The sequence below is a fragment of the Saccoglossus kowalevskii genome, chromosome 21 (genome assembly GCF_978046115.1).
Source record: "Saccoglossus kowalevskii chromosome 21, keSacKowa6.1, whole genome shotgun sequence".
Lineage (NCBI taxonomy): Eukaryota > Metazoa > Hemichordata > Enteropneusta > Harrimaniidae > Saccoglossus > Saccoglossus kowalevskii.
Window position 1 is genome coordinate 15,136,368 of NC_140661.1, and position 24,296 is coordinate 15,160,663.

Below are 24,296 nucleotides of genomic sequence, written 5' to 3' on the forward strand. Positions count from 1 at the left end.
TCACTGTGACTCACTGTATTAAAGATCCCAATGAAATGTCCACTGCTACAAGAGTCACGGTGACTCTCTGTCTTAAAGATCCCAATGAAATATTCACTGCCACAAAAATCACTGTGACTCATTGTCTTAAAGATCCCAATGAAATGTCAACTGCTACAAGAGTCACTGTGATTCACTGTCTTAAAGATCCCAATGAAATGTCAACTGCTACAAAAGTCACTGTGACTCACTGTCTTAAAGATCCCAATGAAATGTCCACTGCTACAAAAGTCACTGTGACTCACTGTCTTAAAGATTCCAATGAAATGTCCACTGCTACAAAAGTCACGGTGACTCTCTGTCTTAAGGACCACAGTGAAATATTCACTGCTACAAAAGTCACTGTGACTCATTGTCTTAAAGATCCCAATGAAATGTCCACTGCTACAAAAGTCACTGTGACTCATTGTTTTAAGATCCCAATGAAATGTTCACTGCTACAAAAGTCACTGTGACTCACTGTCTTAAGATCCCAATGAAATGTCCACTGCTACAAAAGTCACGGTGACTCACTGTCTTAAAGATTCCAATGAAATGTCCAATGCTACAAAAGTCACTGTGATTCACTGTCGTAAAGATCCCAATGAAATGTCAACTGCTACAAAAGTCACTGTGATTCACTGTCTTAAAGATCCCAATGAAATGTCCACTGCTACAAAAGTCACTGTGACTCACTGTCTTAAAGATCCCAATGAAATATTCACTGCCACAAAAGTCACTGTGACTCATTGTCTTAAAGATCCCAATGAAATGTCCACTGCTACAAAAGTCACTGTGACTCATTGTCTTAAGATCCCAATGAAATGTCCACTGCTACAAAAGTCACTGTGACTCACTGTCTTAAAGATCCCAATGAAATATTCACTGCCACAAAAGTCACTGTGACTCATTGTCTTTAAGATCCCAATGAAATGTCCACTGCTACAAAAGTCACTGTGATTCACTGTCTTAAAGATCCCAATGAAATGTCAACTGCTACAAAAGTCACTGTGACTCACTGACTTAAAGATCCCAATGAAATGTCCACTGCTACAAAAGTCACGGTGACTCTCTGTCTTAAGGACCACAGTGAAATGTTCACTGCTACAAAAGTCACTGTGATTCACTGTCTTAAAGATCCCAATGAAATGTCCACTGCTACAAAAGTCACGGTGACTCTCTGTCTTAAGGACCACAGTGAAATGTTCACTGCTACAAAAGTCACTGTGACTCACTGTCTTAAAGATCCCAATGAAATGTCCACTGCTACAAAAGTCGCTGTGATTCACTGTCTTAAAGATCCCAATGAAATGTCCACTGCTACAAAAGTCACTGTGATTCACTGTCTTAAATATTCCAATGAAATGTCCACTGCTACAAAAGTCACGGTGACTCTCTGTCTTAAGGACCACAGTGAAATGTTCACTGCTACAAAAGTCACTGTGACTCACTGTCTTAAAGATCCCAATGAAATGTCCAATGCTACAAAAGTCACGGTGACTCACTGTCTTAAAGATTCCAATGAAATGTCCACTGCTACAAAAGTCACTGTGATTCACTGTCTTAAAGATTCCAATGAAATGTCCACTGCTCCAAAAGTCACTGTGACTCACTGTCTTAAAGATCCCAATGAAATATTCACTGCCACAAAAGTCACTGTGCCTCACTGTCTTAAAGATCCCAATGAAATATTCACTGCCACAAAAGTCACTGTGACTCATTGTCTTAAAGATCCCAATGAAATGTCCACTGCTACAAAAGACACTGTGACTCATTGTCTTAAGATCCCAATGAAATGTCCACTGCTACAAAAGTCACTGTGACTCACTGTCTTAAAGATCCCAATGAAATATTCACTGCCACAAAAATCACTGTGACTCATTGTCTTAAAGATCCCAATGAAATGTCAACTGCTACAAGAGTCACTGTGATTCACTGTCTTAAAGATCCCAATGAAATGTCAACTGCTACAAAAGTCACTGTGACTCACTGTCTTAAAGATCCCAATGAAATGTCCACTGCTACAAGAGTCACGGTGACTCATTGTTTTAAGATCCCAATGAAATGTCCACTGCTACAAAAGTCACGGTGACTCACTGTCTTAAAGATTCCAATGAAATGTCCAATGCTACAAAAGTCACTGTGATTCACTGTCTTAAAGATCCCAATGAAATGTCAACTGCTACAAAAGTCACTGTGATTCACTGTCTTAAAGATCCCAATGAAATGTCCACTGCTACAAAAGTCACTGTGACTCACTGTCTTAAAGATCCCAATGAAATGTCCACTGCTACAAAAGTCACTGTGACTCATTGTCTTAAAGATCCCAATGAAATGTCAACTGCTACAAAAGTCACTGTGATTCACTGTCTTAAAGATCCCAATGAAATGTCAACTGCTACAAAAGTCACTGTGACTCACTGTCTTAAAGATCCCAATGAAATGTCCACTGCTACAAAAGTCACGGTGACTCTCTGTCTGAAGGACCACAGTGAAATGTTCACTGCTACAAAAGTCACTGTGACTCACTGTCTTAAAGATCCCAATGAAATATCCACTGCTACAAAAGTCACTGTGATTCACTGTCTTAAAGATCCCAATGAAATGTCCACTGCTACAAAAGTCACTGTGATTCACTGTCTTAAAGATCCCAATGAAATGTCAACTGCTACAAAAGTCACTGTGACTCACTGTCTTAAAGATCCCAATGAAATGTCCACTGCTACAAAAGTCACTGTGACTCATTGTCTTAAGATCCCAATGAAATATCCACTGCTACAAAAGTCACTGTGACTCACTGTCTTAAAGATCCCAATGAAATATTCACTGCCACAAAAGTCACTGTGACTCATTGTCTTAAAGATCCCAATGAAATGTCCACTGCTACAAAAGTCACTGTGACTCACTGTCTTAAAGATCCCAATGAAATGTCCACTGCTACAAAAGTCACTGTGACTCATTGTCTTAAGATCCCAATGAAATGTCCACTGCTACAAAAGTCACTGTGACTCACTGTCTTAAAGATCCCAATGAAATAGTCACTGCCACAAAAGTCACTGTGACTCATTGTCTTAAAGATCCCAATTAAATGTCAACTGCTACAAGAGTCACTGTGACTCACTGTCTTTAAGATCCCAATTAAATGTCAACTGCTACAAGAGTCACTGTGACTCACTGTCTTTAAGATCCCAATTAAATGTCAACTGCTACAAAAGTCACTGTGACTCACTGTCTTAAAGATTCCAATGAAATGTCCACTGCTACAAGAGTCACGGTGACTCTCTGTCTTAAGGACCACAGTGCAATATTCACTGCTACAAAAGTCACTGTGACTCACTGTCTTAAAGATTCCAATGAAATGTCCACTGCTACAAAAGTCACTGTGACTCACTGTCTTAAAGATCCCAATGAAATGTCCACTGCTACAAAAGTCACTGTGACTCATTGTCTTAAGATCCCAATGAAATGTCCACTGCTACAAAAGTCACTGTGACTCACTGTCTTAAAGATCCCAATGAAATATTCACTGCCACAAAAGTCACTGTGACTCACTGTCTTAAAGATCCCAATGAAATGTCAGCTGCTACAAGAGTCACTGTGACTCACTGTCTTTAAGATCCCAATGAAATGTCCACTGCTACAAAAGTCACTGTGACTCATTGTCTTAAGATCCCAATGAAATGTCCACTGCTACAAAAGTCACTGTGACTCACTGTCTTAAAGATCCCAATGAAATGTCCACTGCTACAAAAGTCACTGTGACTCATTGTCTTAAGATCCCAATGAAATGTCCACTGCTACAAAAGTCACTGTGACTCATTGTCTTAAGATCCCAATGAAATGTCCACTGCTACAAAAGTCACTGTGATTCACTGTCTTAAAGATCCCAATGAAATGTCCACTGCTACAAAAGTCACGGTGACTCTCTGTCTTAAGGACCACAGTGAAATGTTCACTGCTACAAAAGTCACTGTGACTCACTGTCTTAAAGATCCCAATGAAATGTCCACTGCTACAAAAGTCGCTGTGATTCACTGTCTTAAAGATCCCAATGAAATGTCCACTGCTACAAAAGTCACTGTGATTCACTGTCTTAAATATTCCAATGAAATGTCCACTGCTACAAAAGTCACGGTGACTCTCTGTCTTAAGGACCACAGTGAAATGTTCACTGCTACAAAAGTCACTGTGACTCACTGTCTTAAAGATCCCAATGAAATGTCCAATGCTACAAAAGTCACGGTGACTCACTGTCTTAAAGATTCCAATGAAATGTCCACTGCTACAAAAGTCACTGTGATTCACTGTCTTAAAGATTCCAATGAAATGTCCACTGCTCCAAAAGTCACTGTGACTCACTGTCTTAAAGATCCCAATGAAATATTCACTGCCACAAAAGTCACTGTGCCTCACTGTCTTAAAGATCCCAATGAAATATTCACTGCCACAAAAGTCACTGTGACTCATTGTCTTAAAGATCCCAATGAAATGTCCACTGCTACAAAAGACACTGTGACTCATTGTCTTAAGATCCCAATGAAATGTCCACTGCTACAAAAGTCACTGTGACTCACTGTCTTAAAGATCCCAATGAAATATTCACTGCCACAAAAATCACTGTGACTCATTGTCTTAAAGATCCCAATGAAATGTCAACTGCTACAAGAGTCACTGTGATTCACTGTCTTAAAGATCCCAATGAAATGTCAACTGCTACAAAAGTCACTGTGACTCACTGTCTTAAAGATCCCAATGAAATGTCCACTGCTACAAGAGTCACGGTGACTCATTGTTTTAAGATCCCAATGAAATGTCCACTGCTACAAAAGTCACGGTGACTCACTGTCTTAAAGATTCCAATGAAATGTCCAATGCTACAAAAGTCACTGTGATTCACTGTCTTAAAGATCCCAATGAAATGTCAACTGCTACAAAAGTCACTGTGATTCACTGTCTTAAAGATCCCAATGAAATGTCCACTGCTACAAAAGTCACTGTGACTCACTGTCTTAAAGATCCCAATGAAATGTCCACTGCTACAAAAGTCACTGTGACTCATTGTCTTAAAGATCCCAATGAAATGTCAACTGCTACAAAAGTCACTGTGATTCACTGTCTTAAAGATCCCAATGAAATGTCAACTGCTACAAAAGTCACTGTGACTCACTGTCTTAAAGATCCCAATGAAATGTCCACTGCTACAAAATTCACGGTGACTCTCTGTCTGAAGGACCACAGTGAAATGTTCACTGCTACAAAAGTCACTGTGACTCACTGTCTTAAAGATCCCAATGAAATATCCACTGCTACAAAAGTCACTGTGATTCACTGTCTTAAAGATCCCAATGAAATGTCCACTGCTACAAAAGTCACTGTGATTCACTGTCTTAAAGATCCCAATGAAATGTCAACTGCTACAAAAGTCACTGTGACTCACTGTCTTAAAGATCCCAATGAAATGTCCACTGCTACAAAAGTCACTGTGACTCATTGTCTTAAGATCCCAATGAAATATCCACTGCTACAAAAGTCACTGTGACTCACTGTCTTAAAGATCCCAATGAAATATTCACTGCCACAAAAGTCACTGTGACTCATTGTCTTAAAGATCCCAATGAAATGTCCACTGCTACAAAAGTCACTGTGACTCACTGTCTTAAAGATCCCAATGAAATGTCCACTGCTACAAAAGTCACTGTGACTCATTGTCTTAAGATCCCAATGAAATGTCCACTGCTACAAAAGTCACTGTGACTCACTGTCTTAAAGATCCCAATGAAATAGTCACTGCCACAAAAGTCACTGTGACTCATTGTCTTAAAGATCCCAATTAAATGTCAACTGCTACAAGAGTCACTGTGACTCACTGTCTTTAAGATCCCAATTAAATGTCAACTGCTACAAGAGTCACTGTGACTCACTGTCTTTAAGATCCCAATTAAATGTCAACTGCTACAAAAGTCACTGTGACTCACTGTCTTAAAGATTCCAATGAAATGTCCACTGCTACAAGAGTCACGGTGACTCTCTGTCTTAAGGACCACAGTGCAATATTCACTGCTACAAAAGTCACTGTGACTCACTGTCTTAAAGATTCCAATGAAATGTCCACTGCTACAAAAGTCACTGTGACTCACTGTCTTAAAGATCCCAATGAAATGTCCACTGCTACAAAAGTCACTGTGACTCATTGTCTTAAGATCCCAATGAAATGTCCACTGCTACAAAAGTCACTGTGACTCACTGTCTTAAAGATCCCAATGAAATATTCACTGCCACAAAAGTCACTGTGACTCACTGTCTTAAAGATCCCAATGAAATGTCAGCTGCTACAAGAGTCACTGTGACTCACTGTCTTTAAGATCCCAATGAAATGTCCACTGCTACAAAAGTCACTGTGACTCATTGTCTTAAGATCCCAATGAAATGTCCACTGCTACAAAAGTCACTGTGACTCACTGTCTTAAAGATCCCAATGAAATGTCCACTGCTACAAAAGTCACTGTGACTCATTGTCTTAAGATCCCAATGAAATGTCCACTGCTACAAAAGTCACTGTGACTCATTGTCTTAAGATCCCAATGAAATGTCCACTGCTACAAAAGTCACTGTGACTCACTGTCTTAAAGATCCCAATGAAATATTCACTGCCACAAAAGTCACTGTGACTCACTGTCTTAAAGATCCCAATGAAATGTCCACTGCTACAAAAGTCACTGTGACTCATTGTCTTAAGATCCCAATGAAATGTCCACTGCTACAAAAGTCACTTCGACTCACTGTCTTAAAGATCCCAATGAAATGTCAGCTGCTACAAGAGTCACTGTGACTCACTGTCTTTAAGATCCCAATGAAATGTCCACTGCTACAAAAGTCACTGTGATTCACTGTCTTTAAGATCCCAATGAAATGTCCACTGCTACAAAAGTCACTGTGATTCACTGTCTTAAAGATTCCAATGAAATGTCCACTGCTACAAAAGTCACGGTGACTCTCTGTCTTAAGGACCACAGTGAAATGTTCACTGCTACAAAAGTCACTGTGACTCACTGTCTTAAAGATCCCAATGAAATGTCCACTGCTACAAAAGTCACTGTGACTCATTGTCTTAAGATCCCAATGAAATGTCCACTGCTACAAAAGTCACTGTGATTCACTGTCTTAAAGATCCCAATGAAATGTCCACTGCTCCAAAAGTCACTGTGACTCACTGTCTTAAAGATCCCAATGAAATATTCACTGCCACAAAAGTCACTGTGCCTCACTGTCTTAAAGATCCCAATGAAATATTCACTGCCACAAAAGTCACTGTGACTCATTGTCTTAAAGATCCCAATGAAATGTCCACTGCTACAAAAGACACTGTGACTCATTGTCTTAAGATCCCAATGAAATGTCCACTACTACAAAAGTCACTGTGACTCACTGTCTTAAAGATCCCAATGAAATATTCACTGCCACAAAAATCACTGTGACTCATTGTCTTAAAGATCCCAATGAAATGTCAACTGCTACAAGAGTCACTGTGATTCACTGTCTTAAAGATCCCAATGAAATGTCAACTGCTACAAAAGTCACTGTGACTCACTGTCTTAAAGATCCCAATGAAATGTCCACTGCTACAAGAGTCACGGTGACTCTCTGTCTTAAAGATCCCAATGAAATATTCACTGCCACAAAAATCACTGTGACTCATTGTCTTAAAGATCCCAATGAAATGTCAACTGCTACAAGAGTCACTGTGATTCACTGTCTTAAAGATCCCAATGAAATGTCAACTGCTACAAAAGTCACTGTGACTCACTGTCTTAAAGATCCCAATGAAATGTCCACTGCTACAAAAGTCACTGTGACTCACTGTCTTAAAGATTCCAATGAAATGTCCACTGCTACAAAAGTCACGGTGACTCTCTGTCTTAAGGACCACAGTGAAATATTCACTGCTACAAAAGTCACTGTGACTCATTGTCTTAAAGATCCCAATGAAATGTCCACTGCTACAAAAGTCACTGTGACTCATTGTTTTAAGATCCCAATGAAATGTTCACTGCTACAAAAGTCACTGTGACTCACTGTCTTAAGATCCCAATGAAATGTCCACTGCTACAAAAGTCACGGTGACTCACTGTCTTAAAGATTCCAATGAAATGTCCAATGCTACAAAAGTCACTGTGATTCACTGTCGTAAAGATCCCAATGAAATGTCAACTGCTACAAAAGTCACTGTGATTCACTGTCTTAAAGATCCCAATGAAATGTCCACTGCTACAAAAGTCACTGTGACTCACTGTCTTAAAGATCCCAATGAAATATTCACTGCCACAAAAGTCACTGTGACTCATTGTCTTAAAGATCCCAATGAAATGTCCACTGCTACAAAAGTCACTGTGACTCATTGTCTTAAGATCCCAATGAAATGTCCACTGCTACAAAAGTCACTGTGACTCACTGTCTTAAAGATCCCAATGAAATATTCACTGCCACAAAAGTCACTGTGACTCATTGTCTTTAAGATCCCAATGAAATGTCCACTGCTACAAAAGTCACTGTGATTCACTGTCTTAAAGATCCCAATGAAATGTCAACTGCTACAAAAGTCACTGTGACTCACTGACTTAAAGATCCCAATGAAATGTCCACTGCTACAAAAGTCACGGTGACTCTCTGTCTTAAGGACCACAGTGAAATGTTCACTGCTACAAAAGTCACTGTGATTCACTGTCTTAAAGATCCCAATGAAATGTCCACTGCTACAAAAGTCACGGTGACTCTCTGTCTTAAGGACCACAGTGAAATGTTCACTGCTACAAAAGTCACTGTGACTCACTGTCTTAAAGATCCCAATGAAATGTCCACTGCTACAAAAGTCGCTGTGATTCACTGTCTTAAAGATCCCAATGAAATGTCCACTGCTACAAAAGTCACTGTGATTCACTGTCTTAAAGATCCCAATGAAATGTCCACTGCTACAAAAGTCACTGTGACTCACTGTCTTAAAGATCCCAATGAAATGTCCACTGCTACAAAAGTCACTGTGACTCACTGTCTTAAAGATCCCAATGAAATATTCACTGCCACAAAAGTCACTGTGACTCATTGTCTTAAAGATCCCAATGAAATGTCCACTGCTACAAAAGTCACTGTGATTCACTGTCTTAAAGATCCCAATGAAATGTCCACTGCTACAAAAGTCACTGTGACTCACTGTCTTAAAGATCCCAATGAAATGTCCACTGCTACAAAAGTCACTGTGACTCACTGTCTTAAAGATCCCAATGAAATATTCACTGCCACAAAAGTCACTGTGACTCATTGTCTTAAAGATCCCAATGAAATGTCAACTGCTACAAAAGTCACTGTGATTCACTGTCTTAAAGATCCCAATGAAATGTTCACTGCCACAAAAGTCACTGTGACTCATTGTCTTAAGATCCCAATGAAATGTCCACTGCTACAAAAGTCACTGTGACTCACTGTCTTAAAGATCCCAATGAAATATTCACTGCCACAAAAGTCACTGTGACTCATTGTCTTAAAGATCCCAATGAAATGTCAACTGCTACAAGAGTTACTGTGACTCACTGTCTTTAAGATCCCAATGAAATGTCCACTGCTACAAAAGTCACTGTGATTCAGTGTCTTAAAGATCCCAATGAAATGTCAACTGCTACAAAAGTCACTGTGACTCACTGTCTTAAAGATCCTAATGAAATGTCCACTGCTACAAAAGTCACGGTGACTCTCTGTCTTAAGGACCACAGTGAAATGTTCACTGCTACAAAAGTCACTGTGATTCACTGTCTTAAAGATCCCAATGAAATGTCCACTGCTACAAAAGTCACGGTGACTCTCTGTCTTAAAGATTCCAATGAAATGTCCACTGCTACAAAAGTCACGGTGACTCTCTGTCTTAAGGACCACAGTGAAATGTTCACTGCTACCAAAGTCACTGTGACTCACTGTCTTAAAGATCCCAATGAAATGTCCAATGCTACAAAAGTCACGGTGACTCACTGTCTTAAAGATTCCAATGAAATGTCCACTGCTACAAAAGTCACTGTGATTCACTGTCTTAAAGATCCCAATGAAATGTCCACTGCTACAAAAGTCACTGTGATTCACTGTCTTAAAGATCCCAATGAAATATCCACTGCTACAAAAGTCACTGTGACTCACTGTCTTAAAGATCCCAATGAAATGTCCACTGCTACAAAAGTCACTATGATTCACTGTCTTGAAGATCCCAATGAAATGTCCACTGCTTGTGAAACATTCATTATATAAAAATAAATGTAACAAGCATTTATAACTGCCCTTGTGATGACCAAACTAATAAAGAAATTAACTGTTTCTTACAGGGGCACTTGGCAAAACCTCAGCTGAAATACAGACATATAGCAAATCAGAGGAGCCTTGTACATTGATGTTACGAGAATACTATAAATCTGGGACTGGTGCTACAATCGGTCACCTAATCAATGCTTTGAGGTCACCAGAGGTCAATGGGCATGATATTGTAGATGAGATTCTGAAGAGTAAGAACTGAACTATCACTACATGATGCCTATATATATATATATATATGCAATGTATAAGTGTTAGAACTGATATTCTAAAATGATGTCTAGAACTGGACTCACAATGTAATGCCTGGTACTGATATATAGAACTTGTGTGATGCCTATAATTTATGTATATAGATGACATGATAAATAGATGACATGATAAATAGAAGAATTAGCTTTTTTTTATTGTTCAGTAAATATTGTATATCTCACCAATGTGATTCACTTGATATTAAAGCTTGCCTTTTACAGATGACATACTCCCTCTACAGATTATGTGCTTCAATTTCAGGTGACGTGTTCCCTCTACAGGTGACATGCTTCCTCTACAGATGACATGCTCCCTCTATGGGTGACATGCTCCCTCTACGGGTGACATGCTTCTTCTACGGGTGACATGCAGTCCACACTTAGCATTACATACTCCCTAGACAGCTGACAAATTTAATTTTCTCTGCAGATTACACTGCCCTTATATTCCAGAGATTCACGTATTTTGAACGAAAATATTTTCATCATGTGAATATATATACATTTAAATGTGCAAGTATATTAGGTATGTTTATTATAGATTTGTTGGAGTGAAGTTTTAATGCATACTGTAGGAGCAGAGAGTCTTTATATTTTATTTTTAACAATTACTACTACTAGTGTATTTTTAGTTACCTGATTTTGTTGTACCAGTATTTACTTCTTCCGTTGACTTATAAGCCTACTTCAAGTCACAATTATAAAACTCTTACCAAGTTTTAAAATGTATATATAGTATATTTTAATTAAATATAATGTTATTCAAATAATGTAGTATCATGCAAATAGTATTTTCTTTGTTACTAAACAAACATTTAGTATATATATATATATATATATATATATTATTATAGTTCATTTTTAATGTTTATATATATCAAATATGTAGTTCATGTAAAATAACATTGTGCAAATTACATTCCCATTGTAACTAAACTATTTGATTATGTTAAATAATTTCTGTCAATTAACCTTTTGTGTATGCCATATTTTATCAGCCAAGATTTAGCATAACATTTTTTTTTTTATTAGTTTTGGACCAAATGGACATTATTTTAAATGTTCAAGTCATTGTAAAAAGAAATATTGTTACATTGAAAAAAAAATGAACAGTGTAGAATGTTCATGCTTGATCCAAACAAGTATTGTAGAACTTGAGGAATAAAAATATCAACCACATTTACCATGTGTATTATCTGAGTTAGTGACAAGGGTAAATTATAAAAACAAGCAAGATTCTGATTGTATATATGTTACTGGAGGGGATAATACAGTTGGATATTACGTCTTATAATGTCGCTTTTTTAAGTAGAACGTTCTTTCACACTTGCCCTGACACTAGCATTAGATAGTCTTTGCCCTACACACCCGAATGCACTTGTTTTATGCACATGTAGAACCCAGTGTACCAAAGCATGACTATATATTTTTAACTATTTTAGTTCTCCATGCATTCTTGCACTTTACATCCTCACATGTTATTATTCTTGTTTAACGTTGACCACACTCAACCTTGTACTATCTTTCGATGGTTTCGTGTCCATCATAGTTAAACAGTGTCCTAGCCATAGGCACTCAAAAACTGTTACTAAATGAAAAGTATGTCAACCCAGCTCTAAGACGCAACACCTCACTAAAGTAGACACAATGTCAACTGACATCACTACATAGAAAAATACCTCTGATACACCGCACTGGTCAGTAACAAATATTGGAGATTACAAATAATGTCCAACTACGTTGATGAGCACAAAACAGAGAACTGTATTAGATGCACCTAACCGAAATCAACTTGTGTGAATATAAAACAATAGTAACAAAGAAAGAAGAAATACAACCATTACTGCTGGTTACGATCAGTCTCAAACCTAGGATAAGTACACTGTGGATAAGTAAATGCGATATCGAGCAAATAAATGTATTCAAATCAAGCGAGTGATCGTCTTTCTAACACAACATCGGAATAGTAGACAAAAGACACAACTTACCTACCTTACCAGGTGCAGCCAATGGAGCTGTTCATCGGAAAAGCTGTTCCAAGGGATTTTTGTTGAGGGCAGGGGATTTTTTCTATTTTGTGTATGGGGCGGGAAATATCGCAATCTGATTAAAATCCGATGTAGGTATGAGGCTCCAATTTTTTTTTTTTTTTAATATTTTTTTTTTTTTATATATATATAACCCTTTATATTATATTTATTTGTATTTTAGTTTGAACATGTCGATTTTTTTGGTTTTTCTTGCCGTTAATCAGTTCTTAGAAAATTGTGTCCCACTCGCCTCTAACTACATCTGACTCAATGCCTATACAAATCTCGTACAACGAGATCAGTTTTCGACGAGTTTTGTCGACCAATCATAGTACGGCTTACAAAAATAGCTGTCTGACTTTGCACATGCGCCAGACTCATTGTTCCAGGCTATTTCAAGATGGCTGCAAGTAATGTTAGAACCGATGTGAAATCAATCGAGGATTCCGAATTTGAGGTGAGTTTTAGTCACTTTTGCAAAAACTTAATTATTATTTGTGAGCAATCACGATTGATGTATTTAATTCATTTGAGATAATTTGGATTTTAACTTTGATGACCTTGTATTACCGCAGGTGAGGCGGCAGTCACCGATCATGTTAACGAGTCGCATTCGACGCAATATAAACCATCAGTTACGTGCATGTTGTTTCGACTTTATACTGATACAGTCAGAACGATCTAACTATTGCATTATGAGTTAATATATTACGGCCAGTCAATGTTTTTGCGAGTCTCTGATAAACCTATGGTTTTCATGTCAGTAATTTTCGTATTTGTATTTATCCTTTCAACGACATCCCCTACTCCCGTCTTAACCGATAAACGGTCCGAGCGCCTGTGAGTAACAGCAATAGTTTTGTCTTCACGTGATGCCGTGACTGTGACCTATATGCATGAACCAGTAACGTGAATAATGTATTTGCCGAGTCAATTTCGTTATTGCGATATATTGAATGTGCACATTTCCCCTTTCTTTAAGGTGTGCAAGAATGAGGCATTAACACACCTGTTATCAAAAAACAATGCCCAAGCCATCGTGCCAACTGGATTTGGTTAAATCACTAATCTACCATGTATAATTGAGGAACCTGGTTCTGTTATCATAGTTTCTCCTGTGGTTTCATTAATGAAAGTTCAGGTAAGATTTCCACTCAACATTCAAATCATAGTTTGTATTATGTGTGTTATAAATTGTAGAAGTTCATGTTGAATGGTCGATGGAATGCAGTTTAAAAGTGGCTTAGCCACTCATTTCATATTTTCTTATAAAATACGAAAATTTTTAATGTAGGATATATGTGAACATATTCCTCCACTACTGCATATGTACAGAGCTGTGTTGGTTCATTATGTTAATTGGGCAATTCATTATAAAAGTGCTCATTCTACCAAAATGTCAGTGTACATGCTTTACTAGAGAATGTTTTTCTTAAAAAATCAGGAAATGATTAGATTTGGAGTCCTAACTTGTACATGTTTACCTTCAAATGATAATTTGTGCGTTTTTTTTTGTAGGGGTGAAAACCAGATGACAGCCAAAAAAGCATGTGCAAGACACAATAAAGTGCATTCAAGGAATTTTTCTAGCATGTTGGGGAACTATGCTGTTTTGCCTGATGTTACAGTCCTTGCACTGACCACAACTGCCTCAAAATCTCTACAGTCTCAGTTGAAAGACAGCCTATTATTCCAGACTCCTAGGGACAGTGTATCCATATTTTATTGGATGGTTGACAAACTAAGAGAAGAAAAAGATACTTTCCCACAGACAATTATTTATTTTTCATTAGCTCTAAAATATTGTTATTTCAAAGAGGAGTATTCCCAGTCAGTTTTTTTTTTATATGTGAATGTACCGTTACAGTACTATAGGGAAACTGACAGTATTGTACAAGAATTGCATCCAAAAGAAATAGCCTAAGTGTCCAACTAAAGTTTGAGATTAATATTCTGCTACACAGCCTTTGGTATGGGCAACTTTATCAGAAATGTACTCTATTTAGATCCCTCTTTTGATTAGTTATGAACCATCTCAGCAGTCTTATTTTATCATGTAAATTATATAATAAATGTAACAGTATATAGGAGGGTTAACTTATTTGAAGATTTTGCATCAAATGGAAGACATCAGTGACATGAAGAACAATAAACCACATCACCTAAATAAGTGACATCTTGGTTTATTTTATGAAAAATAGCATATATTTACATCCTTAAGCCATTAATTTATTTTCCAGCTGTTTTTTTAAGCATAACATGTTCATCTGCTTAAAAAAAAAAACAATTGACAGAACAAGGTTTATTTAAGTATCAATAAATATTTATCTCAAAGAAAATATGTTTGTCAATCACTAATTTACTGAAAATACTCTTATAAAAATAACAAAAGTATTTGGCATCTATTCATCACAGTTTTAGAATTCAACAGGGATATGTGGCTACCTACTATGAGTTAATTGTGATGGTACTGTTTATCAAAATAGCACAACTATTCCAAAATGCCTGTTGAGAATCATAGTTAAATAACAAATTGATGGATACTAAAGATACCTGGTAGATTTTTCTTTGTGTGACCAAAGATATATCCTAAGACATTTTGCATCAAAAACACTGACTAAAAAATAGATGGAATCAATTCTGATCAGACATAGACAATAATTACAACAACAACAAAAAAACTGGTATAGAAAAAAAATTATAGTACAGCATCATGTCTAAGAAAATACTAATTAACATGTTAAATTAATCCATGTGCTGCATTAATCTCATAACGTAAGTTGTATGAAATTTGCATTACAACAGTTAGCGAAAAAAGTACACTGAGCTTGCAGCCTCTCAGCTGAGATATCTGTGCTGTTAGGAATGCACATCAATAAATACAGGTGATTAACATAAATATTATGTAAATTATATAAATATATATTATCGACACGCGAATACTAGTAGTTGGTTTCTAAAACTGAATCCACAAACCACAATGAACACATTCATCTGCCCTGGGGGGTAATTGTTTCTGGGGTGTCACGTTCTTCCTGAAAAAAAACAAAACGTGGAACATGGTGAATTGATAGCGAGCGTTGCCCCCCCCCCCCCCCGATCGTAAACATGCGTGTTGACGGTGATCAATCTGTCAATCAGGAGCAGCAGAAAAAACATCCATTTTTCGTAAATTGTTAGTTTAGAAACGATCGACTAAAATGAATTTTCAAGTAAATATCGTGATTGGGATAAAACGACTTGTAGAGTTGATACCGGATCACCGACGCCGATCCAGAGGCAAAAAACAACATTACATGTAATTCATCTGCCACCAAACAGAAATAAAATACAATCAAGGCCAAAAGAGTTAATGAATGCTACTTACTTGTTATTTTAGACAACGATCCATCATCGAAAAAACTGCGTTGTTAATAAGTTGTATGAGGTCCAGCTCACGCAAAAGTAGCAGCAGTACGCTGCCATGTTTTGAGCCATGCTCAGGCGCGTTTGTAACCCGTGATCTGATTGGCTGGTCCCTGTGCGAGATTTGTATAGGCATTGAGTCAGATGTAGTTAGAGGCGAGTGGGACACAATTTTCTAAGAACTGATTAACGGCAAGAAAAACCAAAAAAATCGACATGTTCAAACTAAAATACAAATAAATATAATATAAAGGGTTATATATATAAAAAAAAAAAAAAATATTAAAAAAAAAAATGGAGCCTCATACCTACATCGGATTTTCATCAGATTGGAAATATCGATACCACCAGTGGGCAGGGCAGATTTCTTAAAAAATGCAAGGACAGGGAAACTTTGTTACTGGGTAGGGTACCTACATAAAAAAAAATATCGCAGGGCGGGCAAAACAACCTTTAGGACAGGGTATAATAAAAAAAACGCATTGGGAAATGTGTGCTATCAATAACTGAAAATGCGAGTCACCCAGTGATCTGCTGCGTGGTTAATGAATTCAAGAAGCCCATAGAAGCCAATGACTCGATGAATTACGCCACCAATCGGCACAGCAATGTAGGTTCTGTCACTCACCCGGGATATTCACAAACATTGTACTGCAACCAGTGTAAGTGAGGAACAGAGTTCACAACAGTTGACATGACTAGGAATGTACGAATTTGATGTTACATCTCGGCAGTCTGACCTTTCATAAGTAATATAATCTTTGTAATAATATTTTAACAAATCTTTCATTTCACCATCAATATATGACTGCTCAGTTTCATCTGATTCTGATCAGCGTGTTTATATATTTGCTGCACAGACGGACAGACAGACAAACAATCAGCACCACGACGTCAAAATAGCAACAAAATCGGAAATATATTCTTGTTTTACTAAATATTTAAAAAAAACAAAACATGTTTTCATCCAAATAAGAACAACCCCAATAGAGGCTCAAATGAATCCAAGTTTTCCAAAAAAAAAAACACTATTTGATTTGGTCTTACTCAGACATATTGGTTCAAAGCAAGTTATAACAAGTAAACTTTTAATTTATACGCACATTTAGTCAGTAGATTATTTCGTATGTATTGCTGGAACATTGATTGTCCATTCATTCTATTTCCTGAAATTGTATACAGAAACACAATACTCGTTTTAATTTATTTGTTTGTTTTTTCTAGCTAGCTAGAGCTAGTTTATACTTGTATAAAATGAAAATGTGCACAAATATTGAATTTTAGAACAATTCAGTTTGGATAAAGAAAATAGCAAAATAACCCACAATCCATGATTAGTAATTGGGAGATAAATTATGAGCATGTGTTCGTTTCTCCTCAAGGTGAAGCTAAAAAGTTTTGTGCTGTGAACAATGTTATTTTGTTACTTGGCTTTGATCAAAATACTTAACTGCAGAACGTCGCACGATCTGTCTTTAGCCAGGGTCAATGAACAACATATAGTTGGGTAAGTCAACCATTTTGTTTTGCAGAAGAGTTACGAAATCAAATAGTGGGAAAATTTGTTTAAATTTGTCGTCTTTGGTTTCGGTTAATACGTAATGTAATAATCAAGGGATTAGTGTATTTGTGTGTCTGATAAGCCAGTACGTATACGTTTAAAGTGCGGTGGTCGTCGCGCAGCGCGTGTTCGAATTTCATGTAAATAAACAATGTATTTTACACGCGTTGTATACGTCGCTATGAGTCCCAAATCGAACAGGACGCGGCGCGACGACTGCCGCCCTTTAATTCTAACATGGAGCTAACTCCAAGATACCTAGTAAAAGTATTACTCTTTTACATACTATCTCTTATGAGAACTGCAACTTGTAAGCTTTGATTCGAGTTTATGAAACTACAGAGTACATGTAAAGTCACAAAACTGCGAGACACTTACTAATACAGACATATTCGACACAGAGAGGAGACCCGACCCGCAGCGTCAGTGTTTGTACTAGTCTTGTTTTAGTGGTGATAGAGTTTGAAGGTAGATTTTCAAGTAGCGGATCGGTTGTATATATTGGCCACTGTAGTACGTGAAAGGAAGTTTTGACCACTATTTTCCTCCCTGAAAGTTTTGGCAACAAGTGTTATATATATCTTATGGATTGAGTTTATGCAAGTATGACGTATTTATGTTTGTTTGCTGATAACTCGTGCGCTGTTCACAGGGAAATACTATTTTCAGATTAAAGCAGTTTGATCGGTGATAAAACTTCAGTATATATTTAAATACTCGCTTATCAAACGTCACTTTGAACTTTAGATGACACTATGAACCGCATAGTGGAACCGGTATTAGTGGGACCGTTTTGTTCTACTTATCACTTGTCCGAGGGACTTATTGTCTTGCGGTGCACGACATTTCTTCGAAAGTTGAATATATCGTTGCTTAAGTAATGAAATACCGACAAATGTGCTACGTAAAAATAAATTATTTCGACTTTCAGGGATCTAAACACAAACAAAATCGAGGTCGAGGTCACACCTAAGTAGTTCAAAAGTTTGTTTTGTTGAAAGTTTACGGTGAGTTAAATGTTGATCACCACCCCCTTGTAGCAGTACGGATTTATATCATTTCGAAATTGAAATTAGGAAATCCTCTGTAATTCATAGTTGGTGGTTTGCTAATCTCAGAGAGCTGTCGCGTGTTTGCAGTATCAATTCACTCATCCACAGCTGTCATTCATTCACCAAAGACGCAATTCTTGCCTCAGTTAGCAAGTATTGACCCCACTCTCCTGCTTGCGATAAGCTTTTAATTTTAGCCATTAATTCACCTGATTTTCTAATATTAATTAAAACAATTAACACATATACAATTCGTATTACTATGTGCACGTCGCTTCAAAATTAGAACGAACCATGCCAGCAGCAGAAATAGAACCTAGTGCGTGTCATCCATTTTTCGTTCGTAAATAACGGCTTACCAAAGGTCACCGACTAATGGCACCCCTTAGCCCGTGCTAACGACTGGCCCTCCCTGTGCGTGGACGCAATTGGGTCTAGCCAAAATGCAAATATGCTAGATAAGCCTAAATCAGCTTAAATCTTAGCTCGTACTTCGTGTAACGTGAACACAACTTATGTATATAAAGAGATTGACGCCTAATTAAGAACACCACTGACAAACACATTTTTGACGTAATTATTAGCAGTGCAGAGGCGGCGGCAACAAATTTTGCATTATGGGTGATATCTGAAATCTAGATTCTCTGAAATGCTAGTTCCTGCATTTTGAGGGACACAAAGGGTTTCAGCTTGATTGGGGGGGGCATTTTTCTGGTGGGCGACCGCCTTCTCTGCCCCCCCCCCCTCGCCCCGAGTGCCGCCGCCACTGCAGTGAATCAGATGTGGTAAACGGCCTGATACAAAGCTGTGATTTTCAGACTTTGGACCGCGGGATACCGCATAATGCCTGAATGACACGGTTCTCAGCTTTCTCTTTTTATAGTTCAATATTGAAAATCCTATCTTTCAGAGAGAAATACGGCGTTGAAATATTTTTACTTCACCGAAATTGACCATCATAACATGTATATAACACATTAGTAAGCGTGGAAATACCCCCAAAATAGTTTCATGTTTGTCGAATCACATCCGATGTTTTGACGCCATTACGGTCTTTGCTTGTCCTCATTTAACGTTCGATTTCACTCATAACGTGGGAGCCCGCAGCTAATGGAAAGCAACTATAAATTGGGAGTAATGATTTTATTATTTTGGTATTATATTGGGTGAAAGTTGGACAGTCAAATAACAATAAGTTTTACTTTCGACTAAAGAGTTTTCGATGAAATGTCGCAGACCCTTTGTCCGGACACCTGTCTAATATATATATCTATTCGCAACAGAAACTGGGACATATTAAAGCCAGATGGCCATAGCGTGTCATTGTTTACAAACAAGCGTCTACCCATGAGCCTTTGCGTTTTTTGCGTGTGTTGTTATCTTTGCTTGAGACTCAATTCCCGCGCGTGCGAAGGTGACTACCCTCCCGCTTTAAATATTACGTTGTTACAGTCATGAACAAATCAAAGTTCACCAGAATGCGCATGTCCAACTGAGCTGGGGGTCATAGGTCAAATTGTGTGAATATATTATACTTTCAGACTCACTGGTCAATGAAAACAGAATCACATTGATAAAAGTGATATTCCTTTGAGGTAAAAATGTAAAATATCGTTTTCATTTTTTGAAACCTGTACCAGCTATCCCTTTGCCCCCCCTCTCCTTTCCATTGACTCTAATAATAATATTAATAATAATAATACAAATTATTATACATCTGTCACCGTAACGCCATAAGTTACAGCGTACCGTAATTTTGCGGTATTTTACGGGGTATTTTCATCTTACTATATTAGGAAATGCGAATTCCATATATATAAGGATTACGCGCGTAAGCGTCCTCTAAAAACAAACATGGCTGTCACCAAGGTTTGACCGGACTCCACACAAAGAGTCCCTTTCTAGCTCCATGCTCAAAGTATGTTTTCAGCCAGTACGCCGTCGCATCGACCTCCGTTGCGCGTCAGTCAATACTTTCACTGTACTGCCTTCGTGCATACATTGATGTATCCTCGTAATAACCTCATAATAGTTCTAGTTACTTCAAATATGTCACTCCTGTTTTTGATTGTAGAAAGGTGCGAACGTCTGAATAATCGGAATTACAATAAAACTAACTAAGAAGTCGGTTGGTGCCCTCAGCACATACACTCCGGGGAAATCTGCTTGGCTTCATTTCATTGGCACCGATATCTGCCCGTTGATAATACTTCTGGGGAGTTATTATGGGACACAAATATTCAAAATACTTACTACTATTGTTGCATGTTTTTGCCAGTTGTGTAAAAAAAGAAGCATGCCATGGTCATGACTCACACTCAATTAATTTGAAAGTTTGTTTTGTCGAAAAGTTGGGATATTGAATGTTGATCAACTTCCTCTATGTATTGATATAATTTTGCTGTGCATTTATTGTATTATTTAAAATTAAGAAATCAAGTGTTATTTATAGTTGGTGGTTGTTGGTATTAGAGAAGTAAAATATCGCTTTACCCCGGAGTCAATTCACGCATCCACAGGTGTCACTCCTTTCACAAAGACATTTCACAATCTCCATGTAATGTAATTAGCAGTGAATAACCAGGACGTGCAGCAGCTAAAAGGCTGCGATTTTTTACTTTAGATCTCCGAAAATAATATTGTCTACACCAGAAGCAAATGTGAGCAATGATTTCATTAATTCATGCATCGCATATTTTCAATACATACATGTGGAAAGACGAGTCAGATTTAATAGATCGTTTTTTTTTTATAGCTAAGATCAAAGCTATTCCCATATGTTTGCATATCGGCTAAACTCAGTTTCGTTCACGTACGTGAGTCACCTACATTTAGTACTGACTAACGGGGAAAACCTACAACTTGGAAATATACATCAAGTTAGTGAATGCGCAAAAAGGAAGTGGCCGGTATCAGTTACGCAAGACTTGCTTTTTGTGTGCGTCAGTCAAAGGGAAGGGCTTAGTCGTTTCCACGAAACGAAACGAAACGAAACGAAACGAAACCCAAACCCAAACCCTAACCCTAACTCGCCTTTTTTTTTTCATTGGCCCAATAATATCTGAGAAAATTTCACACTGTGAAATATACGGACGTGACGATGTTTGAGGTCGTTCAAAATCTAAGGTTAGGGTTAGGGTTTCGTTTCGTTTTGTTTCATTTCGTTTCGTGGAAAAGACTAAGCCAAAGGGAAGGCACAAAATCAAGCTGGATACGGGCACCTTTTGTGCATAGATTCGAAGCATTCGATGTATGCAAATTGTTGTATGCTAATTGCATGATTCTTTTGTCACCTCGATGGACAATTACAGCTTATAATCATTGGAAATCCTGGATTGTGATCGGTCAACAGGTCTTTTCGTGTGATAAACTGTATTGATTCAACCTTAGTTGAACAAACAAATACAGCAGCCGTCCTGTACATGCATACCAAATACGAATATACGCTAGCATACTGGGATTGAGCGATTCAAGTCATTATTAGGAAATCTAGCAACGATTACAGAACCTGGCCTATCATAGGTAGGTGAGTGCATGTTATTATATCGGTAACTAAATCTCAATTTTGCGGTAGTAACTTTATCATGCCGTGTTTCAATATTATATAGTGTGCCTACTAGAGACTAGTACGTCCATGCTTAAACTTTCTGGGCATGACGTATGGAGTCAAACGTCTGTGGACAGACGACGCTATATTTGAACTCTAAATGCTACATGGGAAACGCGAATCGTTCGAGACAGGGATGGGAGTGTAAAAGTTAATTTCGTATTGCCTACGCCAAAATAACAATAAGATACTACACAAAACAAAGAGCAAGAAACAAGAAATGAGTGAACTTGTCACATTCTACACGAAATACAAAAACAGGCAGCAAGGAAAGTGGGAATGTAAACAAAGATAAGATATGTGAAAAAAGTGGAGGGTCAACACCAGACTGAGTTCCGAATGATTTGCGTTTCCCAATGCGTCAGTTTTAGGGGAACGTAAGAAATCAAACCACCTTTCATGCAAATTAATGCACAAATTTCATGACTCCAGCAGTGCAGGTCAAGCTTGCACAGCTTTACACCTACTGTCAAGACATTGAAAGATTACATTTCAACAACACAAAATTAAAAAAAAAATGAACTGCAACATAGAAAAGGTCTATGACTGCACAAGAAGCTTGAAAACTAGTTCATAATAGTAATATTTATTATAGTTCTGAAATGCGATCTCGAAGTTATCCAAAAAGACGCAAATATTCAACATAACAAAAAATCCAGACACGGCAGGCGATTGTTATGCGCCCTCGCCGACATATTCATTGCGATGCAAACTATCTTGTAATCTGTCGGCGAGGGCGCAATACCTATCGCCGACCAAGTCAGTCTAGAGAAAATATAACCGAATTATTCAGCAAATACATCACATACGTGTCCAGAAAATTATTATAATGGATGTTTCACGTACAAAAAATATAATAACAATGATAACTTTATTGCATCCTTAAATACAATGTTTTTATCAGTCAATAACTACAACTACTATATTGGAAAAACGACACGACTTCAAATATAATAATTGAATGAAAACCATGGCAAGATGAAACAAGTAGCTTGTAAGCTGTTACAACTCCACTGTATTCATTGTAGACAGTTGAAAATGGCTTTTCAAAATGATAAAAATATTCACTACAATGAGAAAATTAAACTTGTCGCGAAATAACAAAATCTGACTAAGGTGTCTTGAAGCAATTGTGCTGCAATTTTCAAGAAGTTGGGAAATTTTACCGAAAAATATTCACTGAAAATCAAGAATTGAAGATATATGAACACAAAATGGAACAGCTCTGACTAGGGTCTGCAAAAGATTTCTTCTTTAAATGAAATATCAATTAAAAGTTGAAAATGTAATGGAAAACGACCAACTGTAATCAATCTGATGTATTGTACGACGTGTATTTTATTTTATATATTTATTTTACTTTTACTATTTTTTTTTATTATTTTGTTACATACTTGTGATTCGGTATATTTTTAACTATCGCCGCATTCTTTCATAATTACCAAAATAAATAGTAGATCAAAATAAAATAAATATACAAAAAAAAAGCCAAAACTAGGATCTTATTTTAATCAGATTGGTCAGTAATAAGAACAGCTCTGCTCGCCGACTAAGTCAACAACAAGAAGCAGTGTCATAGAATTAGGAGAACTGACAATTCACCCAAAGTTAGACATGTTACATCTATTTCATGCTCTGATCTTCTGGTACTGTTATCCCATAAACTTGTATATGATTATACCGGCTCTGAACATTTAAACCTCATTGACTCAGTGGACATTTATTTTCCTAATAATTTATGCAAACAAGTACTTGTACCGGATCTAATTATTTCAACATTGCCGACTTCCGTTGCCGATAATCTTTTGCTTTCATAATAATTGTGCAAACTTGAAAACAGATTCATTTCAAACCAATAGAAAATTCTATTGATCGGTAAGTAGCAGTAAAGTAAAAAAAAAAGTTTTTAAATGGGGTTAGTTGTCGCAAAACTACTAGTTCAATAAAATCAAAAAATGTATAAAATTATGAATGTAATAATATGCTAATTACAGTCAACTAAAAACTATATTCCAAAGAACTGCTTTA

The 24,296-nt window shown here is 37.3% G+C and overlaps 1 protein-coding gene and 1 long non-coding RNA gene across 2 annotated transcripts in view; both read left to right on the forward strand.

The window, feature by feature from the left end:
* Nucleotides 1-11,094, forward strand: part of LOC102806976 (uncharacterized) — a 48,568-nt gene extending 37,474 nt beyond the window's left edge. The window contains exon 11 of the mRNA XM_085495145.1: nucleotides 10,377-11,094. Within this exon, the coding sequence (XP_085351271.1) occupies nucleotides 10,377-10,564 (188 nt within the window). The 3' untranslated portion in view covers nucleotides 10,565-11,094. The remainder of the gene's footprint in view (nucleotides 1-10,376) is intronic.
* A 1,830-nt stretch (nucleotides 11,095-12,924) lies between these two features.
* Nucleotides 12,925-14,817, forward strand: LOC144356084 (uncharacterized). Its single transcript, XR_014928041.1, has 3 exons — nucleotides 12,925-13,100; nucleotides 13,626-13,784; nucleotides 14,162-14,817. It is a non-coding gene; the product is annotated as an uncharacterized LOC144356084 (long non-coding RNA).
* Nucleotides 14,818-24,296: the final 9,479 nt, after the last annotated feature.